Raw genomic sequence first — 19325 nt, 5'->3', positions numbered from 1 at the left:
GGGTGACCCCTGGGCAAGCCACTTAACCCCCATTACTTAGCTCTTGCCACTCTCTTCTGCCTTGGAACCATTACTCGGTCTAAGTCAGAATACTAATTCTAAGTGGGAAGGTATGGGTATATTTAAAAAAAAAATTAAATGCCATTACGCAATGAGCATCTTTTTTTAATCCATGGGAAGAATATAAGATGGGTTATACCACTGGAGGTACCTGTTCCTATTCCATCATGTGGGCCATAAACAGGATCAACTCATATTTTCTGGAAAAAAAAACCAACTCGTAAAGTTAAAGGAGGGGGAATCTTTGTACAGACCTTCCTATGTTCTAAAGCACTTTCTTGTAGATGATCTCATCTGTAAGGTACACAGGTCAGGTTTCTATCTTCCTCTGAAGAATGACGACTGGAGACACAAAAACAAAGCGCCTTGCTAGTGAAAGAACCTAGAGAATGCAGGTCTCCTGGTTCCAAGACTAGTGCATCTCCACTGTGTCATACTTCCTAAAGGAATCTTAACCGTCATCTAGTCGATCCCCATTGTACATACAGATGAGACCAAGAAGGGAAGTCATTTGTCCAAGATCACACAGAGAGCAAGTGTAAGACCTTGAGCCTTGAACCAAAGCCTCCAAATCCTGTGCTCTACCATCTTAACCACGTGGCCTCTCTAATACAACAAAGAATGAGATCCAGGCAAAGTATCTGTTCTGCAGCCAACTACCATGCCAATGGCTTTCTGAAAGAGAATCTGAAGGGCGCTCACAGTCATGGCATTGAAAGTCATTTATTTCCTATACAAAACACGAAAAACAAGTGGCCTTTCCCAAGAAGGCAGACTGGTAAAGAGATAAGATGGCTGCTGGGGTGGACACATCAACATTCAGTTAACAATGGAATATTAAAAAAAATAACTTTCATTTCAAAATTGTAACTTGTGGTAAACATACAAAAATGTACTAAACGAGCTTAGAAAACAATAAAATCTTTGAATGAGACCGGGGAAAGTGCCATAAGAGAAGGGATAGGATGAGAGAGGTGGGACAGGGAGGATTTCAATACAAAACTACCTATTACAATGCAGAAAAAGTATAAAATGTTCCTTCTTTGGAACTCAAGTACAAAATGACACTGCCAGTTCATCTTCACTACCTAACCCTAAGGAGACTCTTAAGTGGCAGGAGGAGGGTGCTAGAAAGAGCATCCCAAGTCAGGAAGCTCAAACCCTGCCTGTCCTAGAACTGAATAACTCGTTCCCCTCCACACACTGCACCCTCCACCCTCTCCTCAGTCAGAATTCATTCAAGTTTCAAAAGGTTCTGTCAGAAAGCCCATGAATACCCTGCATACAAGGCCCAGGCTCTGTGCATGCTAGAGCTAAATTTGGAAAATGGAAACAAGTCTGCAGTATGACTAATGAACACAGCTTTTTTTTTTCTTTTTTAAAAAAGAAGCATTTCCTTGTGAAATACATATATTACATTCTCTGTGGTTAGAAATATATTTAAACTAACTTGCCACAGATTGGACTGGACCTACATTCATTCAATGCTGGAATTTTGTTAAAGACTGAGATCCTTTTCCTTGCCAGAAATGGAAGCCAGTGAAAATGGGGCTTTGTTGCTTCTCCAATCTGCTTCCTGTGTGGTTCTCCCTAACCCACAAACTCCCCTCATTGGTAAAACTCCACATCCAGAGAAAGGGTTCTGGGGGTCCAGGACCTGTACATTGCCCTTCAGATGAAGGACTGGAAATGAACAGGAGATGAGAGATGATAAAATAAAAAATTTACAAAGAAGTCAGCTTCCATGCAGGAGACACTGAATGGGAACAGTGGTCCATGCACATACCAAGATCCAGTTTAAAAAGACATTCTTGTCCATGAATGTTGACAGCTGGGTATGGGTAAGCATGGGTGCACGCATACCCATACCTCCCAATACAACCAAACACCAGTAGTACATCTGAAACAAAGATCATTTCCAAGCCTATTCAGGTTTTGAGGAAACTGGCAGGGCCCATTCTGGTAACAAGGACTGGGTGTGGATGGAGTCCTTTTAAAAGAAGATGGCATAATTTGAGAAGGGGAAAACAGTCTTTTTCGGTTTGAGAAAGTCCCTTACTCTCTCTCTTCACAGCACCAAAGTTACGTTGCAAAAATAGGTTTTGAGATACAAAAGGAAAGGCAGGTGTGCTTGTGAATGCATCTTGCCAGGGTCTGGTCCAGGATGGAAGTTCTTTCAGGGTAAAACAAACAAACGAATGAACAAACAAACAATGAACAAACAAAACAAGGAGGTGGGAGCAGTTGTTCCCAAGGTCTCTTGGAAACAGCCCAGAGCTGGTCCCCCACAAGGTCAGTGACTGATGGCCATGGTGGCTCTCAAAGAAGCTTCCGGTGAAGAATCTCCCAGACCATCCGCTTCCGGAAGTATGGCATGTGTTGCTGGGGAAGACAAAGAAATATGCTGAAGGAGGTCCTTCAAGTGTTTCCCCTGGGCCCTTAGATGACATTAGTGTCATTCAAGAACACATCTACTCCAGCCCTATTCTTCTTGCTTCTTCCCACCTGACTCACCAGGACATGCACTAGTAATGAAACAGTCCCTACTTTTACTTAAAATTGTATATTCTTAACTGTCCTTAGGGGATTTCACTCCAGCTTTCTCCCAACATTCCACCTGAAATGATTCTGTAGCTCTCTCACTGATGCAGGGCGAGTCCAAAATACTTGAAAAGCAATAGATTTCAATTCCCTCATCCTCAGCTTTGGCTCCGTGGTGTATCACACTTCAAAGTTTCCATAGATGCTATCTTAGGATCCCAACTCTGCTTGTTCAGCCTAACCTTCAATCCTAGGTGATCCCTAACATCCACTTTCTGTTTCTACTCCTCAGCTGGCCAAATATCACTGGAGGAAGCCACAAATCAAATTGATTTCACCTATTATACATTACAATGAATCACCTTGTACAAGCCCCAGTAGCTGCTAATCCTTCTACTCTCTTCTTGCTGGCTCCTGTCTCAGCAACAGCTACTCGTGTTCCAAATCTCTTAGATAACTTCAAGTCCAAATGTTAGATGGCATAGCTTTCTGCTCCACCGAGATCATGGTCCCTGGGCAGGAACTCTAAACTCTACATAAACCTTCTCACTCAACATTATATATACTTTCCTACTCAGTATTTGCTGAACTGAATTACTTCCCATTCCAGAGGAAGATGTATCTCACTGCTTGCTAAGGTTAACTGTGTCCTCTTGAATCCCTCCCTTCCCATCTCCTCTAAGACCTTGCTCTAGTCATTTATCCTCTCCTCTCTCACCCAACCTCAATCTTTTTCACTCTACTGGATCTTTCCTATTGGCCTTCAAACATGTTCAGGTGTCCCCATTCCTAAGGAAAGGAAAGGAAAGGAAAGGAAAGGAAAGGAAAGGAAAGGAAAGGAAAGGAAAGGAAAGGAAAGGAAAGGAAAGGAAAGGAAAGGAAAGGAAAGGAAAGGAAAGGAAAGGAAAGGAAAGGAAAGGAAAGGAAAGGAAAGGAAAGGAAAGGAAAGGAAAGGGGAAAGGAAAGGAAAGGAAAGGAAAAAGAAAAGAAAAGAAAAGAAAAGGAAAGGAAAGGAAAGGAAAGGAAAGAAAAGAAAAGAAAAGAAAAGAAAAGAAAAGAAAAGAAAAGAAAAGAAAAGAAAAGAAAAGAAAAGGAAAGGAAAGGAAAGGAAAGGAAAGGAAAGGAAAGGAAAGAAAAGAAAAGAAAAGAAAAGAAAAGAAAAGAAAAGAAAAGAAAAGAAAAGAAAAGAAAAGAAAAAAGACTTGCTTGGAATATTCTATCAGTCCAGCCACCTATGAATCCAGCTCTTTCTGGAATAAATTGCCAATACGCAGTGCCTTGATGTCCTCCTCACCACCAGCAATTTTGCTTCCCCCTATTCTGAATCACTTTTTCAGATTCCATCAATTATGCTTCAATGACCCACTGTGCTACATTTTGAAACTGCTGACAAACTGGGTAAAGTCCTGGGGCTCCCCTCTCTAGCCAGTTCTCTACCTCCTCATCAGTTCTTCTTTTCTTGTACTCCTACAGCCTCTCTCTTAGCATTCAGATTCATTCCCTTGGCCTCCATTCTAAACAGATGACTTTCAAACTCTTGTCCCAAACTTGGACCTCTGCTCTGACCTTCACTCCAAAGACCAGAAGGACATCTCTAATAGATGTATTATATATATGTGTATATATATGTGTGTGTGTGTGTGTGTATACATATATATATAAACATCTCAAATGTAACATATCCAAAATGAAGCTTATCATCATTTCCCATAAATTTGATATTCCTTTTGACTATATCATTTCTATAGAAGGGACCAACATTCACTCAAGTCTTCGAGGTTCAAAATGTTATCTCCCTTACTTTCCTGGGCTTTTAAATGAAATTTTCTTTATTATTATTCTCTTCTTTTTTTTTTTAAACCCTTACCTTCTATCTTGGAGTCAATACTGTGTATTGGTTCCAAGGCAGAAGAGTGGTAAGGGCTAGACAATGGGGGTCAAGTGACTTGCCCAGGGTCACACAGGTGGGAAATGTCTGAGGCCAGATTTGAAGCTAGGACCTCCCATCTCTAGGCCTGGCTCTCAATCCACTGAACTACCCAGCTTCCCCCTCTTAACTTCTTATATTCTGTTACTTACCAAGTTCTAAATTTCTAAAATTTCCTTCCCATCGATTTCTCTCTCTCTACTACCATATAATATAAAGCCTCATTATTATCCACCTTGACTATTGCAAATAGTTTCTATTTCTAACCTCTCCTTCCAAACCTTCTGTCATCTTGCTGGCCAGATCTGGCAATGTCATTTCCTTGGTCAAAAATCTTCATGTTTCCCTACTATAAACTGAGTAAAAGTTCAGACCACTTTGTTTGGCAATGAAGTCCTTCCATAATGGGAAGGTACCCTACCTCTACAAGCTTATCCCACATTATTTCACTCCAAATCTTTTTTTAAGCACCGGACAAATTGGACTATTCATTGTCCCCCCAATACTCCTTTGGCTTCTGTGCTTTTGCTCAAACTGCTTCCTTTATTCTTCCTCTTCCTCATCATCTGCTAAAATCATTCTTTGAAGCTCAACTCAAATATCAACCCTTTTATGAAGTGACTTCCCTAACTCTGATCTCTCTAGTCTGAAATATTCACACACTGCTCAGGCCTCAAATAATTCTTCATAACACTGCCTAAGGGCTCTTGTCTTCTGCTCATTCTTTTCAAGCCTAGATTCTACTTTTAATTCATATTTTTTTTTGTCTTTTCCATGTTATTATATTATTCCAAAATTTCCTGGTTGATTCTCATTTCTTTTGCATAACACACTCAGGAACTTAACTATTTGACATTTCCTGAATCAACAAAGTGAGATAAGGTTTCTGATAATGTGTCACAATTGTCCCTAGGGCCATTTGGAGGCCATGGAAAACACAAAATCCTTTTAAAATGCTAAGTTTAATATAAGAGGAAGAGCCCCATGAGTTAACTGGGGTTCCAAAGATTGAGGTAAGGTTTGTTGTTGTTGTTTTTTTCCCAATCTATGCCAAAACCTCAAGTAAAACACAAATCTTGTTGCTTTGATTTTTTTTTTTCATTTTTGGATGGGAAGAAAGAGAAAAGGCTCTGATTAAGTCTGAAGTTTCTAGTTTGCAACAGGAATTGTGATCCCTTAATGGATTATCTGGGGCTTACTTTGTCCACTCCATCCCTTTCATGTTATCTAGAATGATCGGTGACTACTACATTCAAACTTTAAAAGAATATTAAAGGTCATGCCAATTGTGGGGGAGGGAGAGAGAAAGAGAGGGAGGGAGGGAGGGAAAGGGAGAGACAGATTGTGTGTGTGTGTGTGTGTTTGGGGCAGCCCAATGACAGAAAAGAAGGCTTTCCAGACCTCCTTCCTCATGGCCATACTCAGAGTCACTCACTCACCTGTGTGAAATTGATTGGTCTGTCTTTGGTAATGCAATCAGCATATTTACAGGCAAACATCCCACAGTCACTCCCATTCATTTGCTGGGGAATTTCCTGAAAGAACAACAGACATTCAATTAACTCCTTATTCCTCTACTACTAGATTTTAACTGGGCCTCAAGGAGTGCATTTCCTCAGCCCTCTTTTAACCATCATTTAAATTGGAGCCAGATCAGGCCATCTGATCCTTGGACACCTAAGCTGGGGTGAAGTCCTCAAGAACTCACCTAACTGCTCTGACCTTTGTGATGATACTCTTAGCAAAGGAGGCAGGGAGTTTGGAGTCCCAGTACCTGAAGGAAGAACTGCTAAGGCTGAGACCAAGAACAGAGAGGAAGATCTGGTGGGAAATTAAATTGGTGTGCCCAGTCCAGGATTTCTAGGACACAACAATGGAACAGAAGGAAACATACCTGACTTTTCTTGCTGAAGAGAAGCCAGCCATTGGTATCAAATTCCTTCCTTTTCTTGTCAAGGCTCTCCTGCTTTAAGTACTGCCTACAGGAGTTGAAAGAGAACAATTAAAATAAGAGATTTGAGCTAAATGATTTCCTTCCAGCTTCAAAATTTAATGATTTAAATATGAGCTACGGAAAAGTCTAATCATAGCTATCTATTTTCCAAACAGTTCTACTGTTAAGAGCCTATCTTCTCAGAGAAAATATGAATCAGGGTTTGGCGGGGCTGAGTGGAACCTAAGAACTGCTACATTTTCTCTGGAAATCTTGGGGTCACAGCTTGCCTTTCAAATCATACCAAATGCTTGAGAATCAAATTCATATCTTCATGTGATCAAAGATAGAAAAGAGTCAAATGTGATCTCTTTCCCTCTCTCATCAGTATTCAAGAATCAGTTTCTACTTCTTTTTCATTAGTTTAGTTCTATTGAATTTAGGGGACATGTTTTAGGAACTATGTTTCTAGAAGTCTTTGTATCAATGTTCTCAAAGTGTCAATGATGATGATTAGGATGGCTTTGAACACTATTACTAAATGTGATTATCTTGTGAGAGAAAAGAATTCTGAAGTCCAACTCACCCTCATCAACAGGGTCATGAGAGCAAAGTTATAATATGAAAGCAAGAATCCTAAACTGTTATTTAGATTTAAAAGACCAAAGAACACTGAACCCAGATGCTGATGTTCCCTCAAACATGCTAACCTTCTCGTTCTTAACCTACTTGGCCCCCATGACCTGTTGCTCCACTCCATCTTCAGAGATAGTCACTCTTGATCTTGCTATCACTCCCAACTTTTGTGATTAAGAACTATGAAATACCTTTATTCCAATCATAATCTGATCTCTATACAACTCACTTCTTTCAAACTTATTTTTTGTTCTCCCTATGGCCTCCAATGCCTCTACTCCTCAGGATTCTCTCTGGCCTTGAACTGGTTTCACTTTTCTCCTTCCTAGTCTTAATCCTTTAGTTAACCAGGTCAACACTATACTAATATATATAATATAATATAATATAATATAATATAATATAATATAATATAATATAATATAATATAATATAATATAATATAATATAATATAATATAATATAAAATAATATAATATAATATAATATAATATAATATAATATAATATAATATAATATGATATGATATGATATGATATGATATGATATGATATGATATGATATAATACAATACTATACTAATATATTCAAATCTTGAATCCCTTGCTCCCCTGTCTTGTCATTGATTGTTTTACAAACTCCAAACCTAGGTTACTGTTCCTTTGCCTTGGAAACCATACTTAGTATTGATTCTAAGACTGAAGATAAGGGTTTAAAAAAATATCTAGGATCACTCCCACAATCCTACCATTCACAACCTGCTGAACAGAGCTGGAGGAAGTCATATAACAATGCTAATTAGGTTCTGCTACTAATTTTGTATTTGGATCCTATCTCATTTACCATAGCAGTTTTCTAACTCTCCTCAAATTCCTACACCAATCCCTCTACCCACCTTTACAACGGAGGGTACTGCTTAATGCCCTTCTTCACTGAGAAAATTGAGGTCATTTGCCATGAGCTCCCTCTTTTCCTCTTCTCTACATCTCAAAACTCCTTGACATCATCCTCCATCTATCATCCTTCTTCACAAACTCCTACAAAAAGTTGTCTATATTTTCTTTCCTATGCCTATCCATTTTAGGTAATCCACCTTCTTAACTCTCCAATCTCACCCCTACACCCTCCAAATTATTTAACTATTTCGTACAGAACTAGGTATGAATTTGCCTCCCCTGACTAGCCTGAAACTACTTATGGGCAGGAACAATTTCACTTTTGTCTTTGTATTTTTAGCACCAAGCAGAGTGTCTGGAACATAGAAGATGTTTAATAAATGCTCTTTCTCATATAACAAAGTAGAACCTCTAAGATAATTTCTGACTTTAATAGTTCTGATTTGGCACAATGAAAAAGTTATTTCCTGGTGTCTCCCTATCCAGTTGAATTTTTAATATTATTATTACTATTATTACATTTTATTTATATATAAATGTTTTTGGGGAAGGGACCTAGCAATTTCATTGGCACAGGGAATTCCCAATGAGGATTCTCTTTACCAGGTTGTATAGGGCATCTATTCTGTAATCTAGTTTAAGGAGTTGCCTGGAATATTGAGAGTTTAAATGACTCCCACAATCACAGAGCCAACAGGTATCTGAGGTATAACTTGAACTCATTATATACTTATAAATGTAAATTTACTTTGCATTCATACCAAATACCCCAATTTCTGATGAAAAATAGATCTGGATTATCACATTCATTCTCTTATGTCTAGAGTTGAAAAATAACACACATGCAATCTGATATTTAATTATCTGTGTTCATATTTCCTTACTTACAGCAAGATCCTGCAGGCTTCACTGTTTATTCCACCCATTGAATCATAATAGGTGATGTACTTCTTTCTGAAGTCTATTACCTGAGAGTAAGAAAAGACTGTATTTACAAAGTGAACAAAATGGACTTTCTGAACTTGCCCTCCTCCCCAGGAACTTTGTGGGTCATAGCTAAGCCTCTATTATTCATGACAGAGTGACAGAAAGGCATAGAGAGTTCAACATGAAGCCTTACCATCTGTTAGCCTCATGAGATGATCTACAATTCTCTATGAAACTCAAGTTTTCCAATTGCAAAATGTGAATCAAGGAGAAAAAAGCAATCTGAGTAAAGTACCTCTGGAATTGCTCTGACAAATGTGATAGTAATATCACATGACTATGTTCTAATAATTAATGGTAATACCTTACATTTAGCACAGCGCATAGTAGGTGTGTGTTTAATAAATGTTTATTGATACTAGTCTTGTTCTTTTATTACAGAAATCCTCTATGGTCTTTTAATATTTACTCTTCTATTGCCACCATGACACCTTCCCTGATGCTTCCTACATCAAGAATATTTCTGTCCTCAGAACTCAGCATTTTGTTCCTCATAAGCACTTACCACAGTGTCTTACATTATGATTATGCGTGTAGATGTTTTTTCCTTACTAGATTCGAAGTTCCATGAGAGCAGGGAATATATTGTTTATCTTTGTTTTGCAAACCGTATGTGCTGAATAACTTTTAAAAAGTAAATAAATCAACAGTAAACTGTGAAAGATTTTAACTTTCCAACTTAAAAAATTTTTTTGAACAACTTTGCAAATGTACTGAACTAATTATGATTAGTCATATAAATTATATTATTATGACTAGTAACATAAATTATTAAATCAGTAGACTTGCAAGGTGAGTTATTGTCAAAGATTCAGGTAGGAAAAAAAAAGTCACTAACCCTCTGAGTTGGTATAGCCCTCCTGGGATGTCTTCTTTATTCTTTGTTTACCTGCAATTCCCCTAGATGCCCTTTGTTTTTAATCCTCACCAAAGGAAATTCTAGTTTTCTTCCAAGTTGTCTAGTGTCACCTAACCCTGACAGGAAGGTCTTCCTTCTAACATCATTCTAATTTCTCCTTGGTCCCAAGTGAAGATGAAGAAGATGAAGAACCTCTGCTCATTTATTATGTCCATGTTTCTTTTAAAATTCATCAAAGGTTCTCACCGCTAAACACCAGTGTACTCCCAGATGAATAGGTACCAAAAGAATGTCCACAGAGAATACATCCACTTTCTTTGTCCATCGTTTCACTGCCTGATACCCAGCTGTTTTTAATTTGGTGAAAAAAAAGGTATTAAATGCATGAACACTTGGCATTCCCTTTTCTTTACTTCGCTCCATTATCATATTCATATAGAAATTGATGATCTGGGGAAGAAAAAGAGTTTGTAGAAATGTATTAATTTTAAACAGTTATGCTATATATAGAAAAAGCTACTAACAATTGTAGAACACTTCCCCAATCAATTCAGTCTCAATACCAATGAGAAACTTGGTAGAAAAGCAAAAAGAGATATGCATGGGGATTAATCAAGTACATTAAGTTACCTTCTTAAAGGGGATTGTGCTGGCAATTAAAACAAATCTTCGATATGTCTTAAGCTTGCACTTAAAAAGAATGGTCCTAATGAGGCCAAGATCAAAGGTTTAATTCTGACCAAAGACAAACTCTGCTCCATGACTATACTCCTCAGTTTAGTCAACCACCTTATAAAGCTTCATAAGGAGAACTAGGTGAAAGTGTAGATGTCCTAGTGTAAATCCATTACCAATACTGAAAAACCGTTTCAAAGCACATGATGGTGACATTAGTGTTAACTTGACATAGGAAAGCTAAAACATGACATAGAAATCATTTCTACCTCAAGTCTGAAATGACAACGTTAGCCCACAATTAAGAGCTACTCGAGGTCTCCACTGAGCCTTCTTAGTTATTAACTGTCCCCCTTTTTTTCTGATCCTAATTATGCCCCCAATATTAAGTTGGGGTGGAAGGGATAGGAAAGCTGTGTGCGGAAGATATATGACTCCTCCAATGAAGGAAGCAATGTTCTCCTCATGGTGAACACATATCCCACTATTCCCTATGAATCCAGGACTCCCTGCTACAGAAGCCTTAAGGTGATAGTGTGGAAAGCTGCTGCGTGCTGCTTATGGCCAGCTGAGGCCAGGCCAGTGTCTGCCAACAGCCAAGGAATGAATGGGCTGCCTGACCCACAGCCTGGAAATATGACTAAGAAAACAGGGACATTTTTCAGAATGCTTTTTGGGGAATGAGAAAACACCCCCACCCTTTGACAAATATTTACACACCAGGATGCCAAAGCAGTGAGCTACTGCCCTTTAAGCCAACAGTAGGCGACTATACACTGGGGCAGGCAGCAAGGAACACTGCCAGGAACACACTAGAACATGGTCTAGAGAAAAGCAATACAGTTGCCGATGGCTGGGCAGTAGCAAACCGCAATGGTGGGTGGGTGGTGTAGAGAAACTGGGCTGGGCAAGGACACCATACTGCCCACAGACCTAAGAAAGACTGTGCAATGGTGGGACCAGAAGGCCCCAAGGCTACAAGGCTGTGTAATGCCCAACATATTTTCAGTAGTCATTCAAGAATTTAAATGGGCTGAGTCTCCCTTAGATTTTGTATAGAATCTGAATTTTCATTATCTAGCCCCGGAGGGTAATGTGATTCCAAGTCTCTTCTCTATTCCTAGTGAAAGAATTACTGATAAAGGAAGGACTGTCAAGCAAGTATAGCACCTGTCCAACAAAATACAGAAAATACCATGTTGTACCAAGAGATTAAATCTCCCTTTCCACTCAGATTGTCTTTTATAAGTGACATTAATAAAGTAGCTAGAACCCAAATACTTGTGTTACATTGCAAGATAAAGTAAGTGAATAATGATTGTTTACAAAATGGTAGAAGAAAGTATTAGAAAACTGAAGTGACAAGGTATCCTAAAAGCAACGTAATCCTGATGTTTTAGAAGATAATTGAAAATGCAAGCCTTGTTATTACAAAATAATGTGGGGGAGCTCTTCTTGAAGGTACCAGTTTTCTTCAGGGTAATAACTAGAAATACTTAATGCTTGATGTATAAGGGGGAGTTGGGTATGTATGTGTGCAAATAAAGACCAATGTTGGATCAACTCCTAACAAACCCATACAGACTGTAAGGTTACTGTTCCCTGTTGAAATATCAGTAAGGTTCTCTGTGGTACATCTGTTTTTTGTAGATAAAATTATGTATGTCCTCTGAGTAATACAGTTTTTTTGGTTTTGTTTTGATTTTCTGGTAATAGTTTTGACAAGGCAGAGACAACCACAAACATTGCCAACTATTTAATAAGAATTTGGGAAAACTAAAAAGTTAGTAGAATTTAGGTTTAGACCAACATTTTATACCATATTACAAAATAAACTAAGAATACATACATGATCTGAATATTAAAACTCATCTAAAAATTAGAAAAGAAAAGAACAGATACTCTTCATCTATAATGGGACAAAAAAGTTTAGAATCTGAAAAATTTAGAAGCTAATGAAAACAAGTAGTCGTAATAAAGGAAAAATAGTGCTTTCAGAACTGAAACCAAATTGTAAAATACCAATACTATTTGATACTAGTTTTAAAAATGGAAAAGCAAATCAGTGGAACAGACTAGATAAGCAAGAATCAAATACAATCAAACAATTAAGCAGGCTTCAATAAACCAAAGGTCATAAAGGACTTGGGGAATGACATCCTATTTGACAAACTCTGACAAAACAGAAAAGCAGTTTCACTAAAATATATATATATATATATATATATCAATATTTTATACCATATAAACTCCAAATAAGTAGGTACTCAAATTAGATCAAAAAGGTCACACCATTTAAAAAAAAACTTGCAGAAAAAGTCATAATTCTAAATTATGGCTAATGGGACAATTCTTAACCAAACAAGGGATAAAGACAATCATAAAATTGTGGGGGAATCACAAAATGGGGGAATCAAATAAAAGTGAGTACTGGCTCAACTCCTGGCAAACCCATCAGAAAACAAAATAAACAATTATTAGAATGTACTTGGAAAAAGTGTCAACAAAACAATGGAAATTGAATGCTGTGAAATTAGTCACTAAGCTTAGTTCCAAAGAACAGATAGAAGAGTATACCTCCTTCCCTTCTTTGAGAGATTGGGGACTATGGGTATAGAACATTGAATATAATGTAGGACTCAAAGTATAGGTCAGTTTCATTGATCTGTTTTTCTCCCTCTTTTTCATAATTTATCATAGGGGATGTTTGTTGTTGTTGTTTTTTTAAACCCTTACCTTCCATCTTGGAATCACTACAGTGTATTGGTTCCAATGCAGAAGAGTGATAAGGGCTAGGCAATGGGGGTTAAGTGACTTGCCCAGGGTCACACAGCTGGGAAGTGTCAGGCAAGATCTGAACCTAGGACCTCCTGTCTCTAGGCCTGGCTCTCAATTCACTGAACTACCCAGCTGCCTCCAGGGATGTTTGTTTTAAGTGGACATTAGGGGAGGGAGAGGAGTAGAGATATATTGGGAAATGTGGATGAAGTAAAAATGAAAGCTATCAATTTAAAGAACCTTATAAATAAATATTCTTGATATAACTACAAGGAAGAAAGTATTATTGTCTAGATGGTTAGTGTGAGGCAAATAAATATCTTATACCACATAAGCATACCTTTCTTTCCTTTTAAGACCTCAGGACTTCCGGTCAAGATGGCGGCTTAGAGAAAGCTAAAGTTCAGATCTCCGGAAAACCCTTCCCAACCGATCTCAAACTATAAGCTCCTAAGGCGCCGAAATTCAAAACAATCAACAGCATAGACCCTGGGAATCCTCCTCCTGGACCTGGACCTGGATCAAAAGGTACGGCCCCCCTCAAAAGCCAGAACCCGAGATCACTCGGACGTAAGGGGTAGGAGTGCAGAGTCCAAGGCTCCGGGAAGCCGCAGCCCCGCCCCGCTCAGAGAGCATGGTCCTCTGAAACAACAGCAACCCTCAGGGCCGACAAAACAGCCTCACGGCCAGCTATTCTGAAGGCAACTTCCGGAAAGCAAAAGCAGCAGGGAAACAGAGAGAACCGGGGGAGAGTGTGGCCCCCTGGTCTGACCCTTCCATTCCAGTTCCAGTGAAAGTCATTGCCTGAAGGCATACTCAGTTTAACCCAGGGAAAGCTCATAGAACCAACAATCTGCCCAGGACTAAAGCCTCTGAACACCAGACAGAGATAAGAAAAGCTAATCCTCCCCATTCAGAGATGGCAAACTCCACAGAAGCACAGAAGCCCCAAAATTCCAAGAAAAATAAGAAGAAAGGGGCGACTTTGGACACATTCTATGGAGCCAAAATACAAAATACAGAGGAGATAGAAGACGATACACAAAGAAAATGCTCTGAAACCTTCCAAAGGAAATGGAAACTCTCCACAAACCCATGAAGAATTTGAATCAGAAATGACCAAAAAGATGGAAGCCTTCAGAATGGATTAGAATCCAAAACCCTACCATATGTTGTCTTCAAGAAACACACATGAGGCGGGTTGACACCCACAAGGTCAGAATTAAAGGATAGAGTAAGACCTTCTGGGCCTCAACTGACAGAAAGAAGGCAGGAGTGGTAATCATGATATCTGATAAAGCCAAAGCAAAAACAGACCTGATCAAAAGGGATAGGGAAGGTAATTATATTTTGTTAAAAGGGACTTTAGACAATGAGGAAATATCATTAATCAACATGTATGCACCAAATAATATAGCATCCAAATTTCTAATGGAGAAACTAGGAGAATTGAAGGAAGAAATAGACAGTAAAACCATATTAGTGGGAGACTAAATCAAATCAAAAAATAAATAAGAAAGAGGTAAAAGAAGTGAATGAAATCTTAGAAAAATTAGAATTAATAGACATATGGAGAAAAATAAATAGGGATAAAAAGGAATACACCTTCTCAGCACCACATGGCACATTCACAAAAATTGACCATACATTAGGTCACAGAAACATAGCACACAAATGCAGAAAAGCAGAAATAATAAATGCAGCCTTCTCAGATCACAAGGCAATAAAAATAATGATCAGTAATGGTACATGGAAAACCAAATCTAGAACCAATTGGAAATTAAACAATATGATACTCCAAAACCGTTTAGTTAAAGAAGAAATCATAGAAACAATTAATAATTTCATCAAGGAAAATGACAATGGCGAGACATCCTTTCAAACCTTTTGGGATGCAGCCAAAGCGGTAATCAGAGGTAAATTCATATCCCTGAATGCTTGTATTAACAAACTAGGGAGAGCAGAGATCAATCAATTGGAAATGCAAATGAAAAAACTCGAAAGCGATCAAATTAAAACCCCCCAGCAGAAAACCAAACTAGAAATCCTAAAAATTAAGGGAGAAATTAATAAAATCAAAAGTGATAGAACTATTGATTTAATAAATAAGACAAGAAGATGGTACTTTGAAAAAACAAACAAAATAGACAAAGTACTGGTCAATCTAATTAAAAAAAGGAAGGAAGAAAAGCAAATTAACAGCATTAAAGATGAAAAGGGGGACAGCACCTCCGATGAAGAGGAAATTAAGGCAATCATTAGAAATTACTTTGCCCAATTATATGGCAATAAATACACCAATTTAGGAGATATGGATGAATATATACAAAAATACAAACTGCCTAGACTAACAGAAGAGGAAATAGAATTCTTAAATAATCCCATATCAGAAAATGAAATCCAACAAGCCATCAAAGAACTTCCTAAGAAAAAATCCCCAGGGCCTGAGGGATTCACCAGTGAATTCTATCAAACATTCAGAGAACAGTTAATCCCAATACTATACAAACTTTTTGACATAATAAGCAAAGAGGGAGTTCTACCAAACTCCTTTTATGACACAAACATGGTACTGATTCCAAAACCAGGCAGGTCAAAAACAGAGAAAGAAAACTATAGACCAATCTCCCTAATGAATATAGATGCAAAAATCTTAAATAGGATACTAGCAAAAAGACTCCAGCAAGTGATCAGAAGGATCATTCACCATGATCAAGTAGGATTTATACCAGGGATGCAGGGCTGGTTCAACATTAGGAAAACCATCCACATAATTGAACACATCAACAAGCAAACCAACAAGAACCACATGATTATCTCAATAGATGCAGAAAAAGCATTTGATAAAATACAACACCCATTCCTATTAAAAACACTAGAAAGCATAGGAATAGAAGGGTCGTTCCTAAAAATAATAAACAGTATATATCTAAAACCATCAGCTAATATCATCTGCAATGGGGATAAACTAGCTGCATTCCCAATAAGATCAAGAGTGAAACAAGGATGCCCATTATCACCTCTATTATTTGACATTGTACTAGAAACACTAGCAGTAGCAATTAGAGAAGAAAAAGAAATTGATGGCATTAAAATTGGCAATGAGGAGACCAAGTTATCACTCTTTGCGGATGACATGATGGTCTATGGGGGGTGGGGGAGAGGAAAAGAAAATGATCTATGTCTTTAATGAATAATGCTTGGAAATGATCAAATAAAATATATTAAAAAAAAAAGAAAAATCCAAAAAAAAAAACAAAAAAAATAAAGAAAGACCTCAGGAAACCTACAGAATTGGACCTGTGCAAGCTATTCTTTGTTTGAGAGGGTGGACATTAGAGCTAAAGTTTGAGAAAACTAAAGTACTGTACTCTCCCATGATGCACTGCTGTTTATATAAGGCGCTTTAAGGTACTCTTATCCCTGAATTTAATTATGCTTTCTACGACCAAGTTTTGTCCATTGAGAAGGCAGTCCACACTTTATTATCTCTTTTGTAGACACTTGGGAGAAAGCATGGTGGCCTCTATTCAGGCTACCAAATGACATTTGAGTTAAAAACAGAATCCCAAGGCCCTTTCCCAACTCACAACATATCTCCCACTTATACAAAGTGGGTAAGAACATCCTCATTGATCTTTTCTTTGGACCTAGGCTTGATCATTATACTTTCATAGCAATAAGTTTCAAGGGGTACTTTTAGGCTGCAATTCTTCCTTCCATTTACATTATTATAGTTCATTGTGTCTATCATTTTCCTAGATTTGCTTAATTTATATTATATCAGTTCATATGAGTTTTCCCATGTTTCTCTATTCTTCCTAGTAATCATTTTTTACAATACAGCAACATTATATTATATTCATGTACCATAATTTGTCCATTTCCTAACTGATGGGCATCTTTTTGGTTATCAATTCTTTATGCTATTAAAAAAAGTACTATATTTGGGCAAAAAGTCAAAACTCTCAATACTTTATAATTTTATATGTATATGCAGATATTGACAATAACATTAATGACCATTATCATTTATATCCTTCTTGCCTACAGAACGGTTAACTTTGTTTTCTCTTACATTCTCATATATTTGGAAGCAAAGTATTTTTATATCATTATAAGTCATTTCCCCCCATCCTCTTCAATTTTTATTTTCTCTGCTCTCTTCCATTATGAATAAATGAAAAAGCACTTCTTAAGACTTAAACAAGGTGTTAAGTGCTGGGGATATAAAAACAAAACCAAAGATAGTTTTGTATCTGTAATGTAATGTAAGCTCCTTGAAGATTGTCCTGCTCTCAATAAACTTACATTCTAATAGAGAAGCAATTCATATAGAGGAGTATCCAGAAGTAATATTGATATCAATTTATATTTATATTGATTTCATTATAGTTCTACAATTGCAAAGGATAAGGGTGATAGGCATGTGGAAGTTGCATAAGCTTGGTGGCAAGGCAATTGAGAGATGGAGGGAGCAGGGCAATAAAGTATGACTGAAAGAGCCAGTCTGATAAAATGGGCCAGATTGGAGGCATTCACTAATAAAAACAATATGAGGCATTCACTAAATTCACTTGTGACCCCAGGACAGGAAGTTGGGAGTTAGCAAGATGGTTTTCCAAGGTATGGAGTCTCATTCAACAAGTAAGGTGACCGATAAAATCACTAGGGAGTGTAAAGTGAATCATGTTTAGGAAAAGATTTTTTTTAAACCCTTACCTTCCACCTTAGAATCAATACTATGTATTGGTTCTAAGATAGAAGAGTGGTAAGGGCTAGGCAATGGGGGTAAAGTGATTTGCCCAGGGTCACACAAGTAGAAAGTGTCTGATGCCACATTTGAACCCAGGACTCTGAGCTACCCAGATGCCCCTCCCCCACAAATAAAGATTTTTCTGAAGCCCTGGGTAGCATTTTATTCCTAAGGGAGAAATAGATCTTCCAAATCTTATCTGTAGATTTTTATTTTTATTTGTCCTTTCTGATTTTCAACTTCAATTTATTTCTGTCATTCACAAAGTCAAAGCACCACAGATTGAGTTGGGTTTTTGGACATAATCAAATCCACACTTTTGCCCACCCACCCTCCCAAGAGGAAAATGATAGCAAAAGCCAAGCTCACCCAAGCTGGAATGTGAAACAAGTTCTAACTCTAAATTAGTTTTGTTCTGCAAAAAAGCTATTTGTTTTGTCTAGTAATAATAGTAAAACAATAGCTGATATTTGTAGAAAACTTGAAGATTTACAAAGCTACTTATATGTATCATTCCCCTAATATTCCTGAAGAATATGACTATTATATTTATTTTATACTTTAGGAAACTGAGGCTGGAAGGTTAAGTAATTTGCCCAGTTACACAACTAGTTAGTGTCTCAGGTAGGGCTTGAACCCAGGTGTTCTTGCCTGGCATGTCAGTCACAAATCCACCTAGCTTCTTCCATTCCATTCCAATAAAATATACCAAAGTATAAGGAACGTACAGCAGAGAGGGGTCAAGAGAGTTCTCTGTACCATCTTGATGTGCATAGTTGCCATACCATAAGGTTGAACTGTCAGATCTACTGTTCTGCTATAGACTCAAAGGCCTTCAATATTAGCCCTCTAATTATTTCTGAGATAACTCTCACTAATCCACGGTTCCCTTTGGGAGCCATTAAGAAGTCATTCAGGAAAGATTAGCTTTTGGGTCACTGTAGTTAGGACCCACCTCAGGACCACCACAGTGAAAATCTCTTTCTTTCCTATGTAATTGTAGTGGTGAGCCCAAAGCCAGAATTCAACAAGCACCAGACTGATGATTCTCTGAATTGCCTGGCTTCTCTTTTCTCTTTATGAGCACTTGGAAACTGATGCTCCACAACTCCCCAAAGAAACAAAACTCCCAACATTTTTCCATCAGGGCTCACCCTACATGAAAAACCTTTGCTTAGTGTTTTCAGGATATTTTCCTTCTTGATTTCCTTGTTGTTTTTTTTAATCAAATGTTTTTTTTAAGTATTTTGATGCCTTTGTCCTATCACATTAATTTC

The 19325-nt window shown here is 37.7% G+C and overlaps 1 protein-coding gene across 1 annotated transcript in view; it reads right to left on the bottom strand.

The window, feature by feature from the left end:
• Positions 1–767: 767 nt before the first annotated feature.
• SENP1 (SUMO specific peptidase 1) overlaps positions 768–19325 on the bottom strand; it is a 76705-nt gene continuing 58147 nt past the window's right edge. The window contains exons 16-20 of the mRNA XM_056800629.1: positions 10086–10289; positions 8882–8961; positions 6423–6507; positions 5968–6063; positions 768–2442 (exon numbers count right to left, since the gene is read on the bottom strand). Coding sequence (XP_056656607.1) covers positions 2380–2442; positions 5968–6063; positions 6423–6507; positions 8882–8961; positions 10086–10289 — 528 coding nt within the window. The 3' untranslated portion in view covers positions 768–2379. The remainder of the gene's footprint in view (positions 2443–5967; positions 6064–6422; positions 6508–8881; positions 8962–10085; positions 10290–19325) is intronic.

This window comes from Monodelphis domestica, chromosome 5 (genome assembly GCF_027887165.1).
Source record: "Monodelphis domestica isolate mMonDom1 chromosome 5, mMonDom1.pri, whole genome shotgun sequence".
NCBI classification, from domain to species: Eukaryota; Metazoa; Chordata; class Mammalia; order Didelphimorphia; family Didelphidae; genus Monodelphis; species Monodelphis domestica.
The sequence above is the reverse complement of the archived record's forward strand: the minus strand, read 5'-3'. Positions and strand labels throughout refer to the sequence as shown.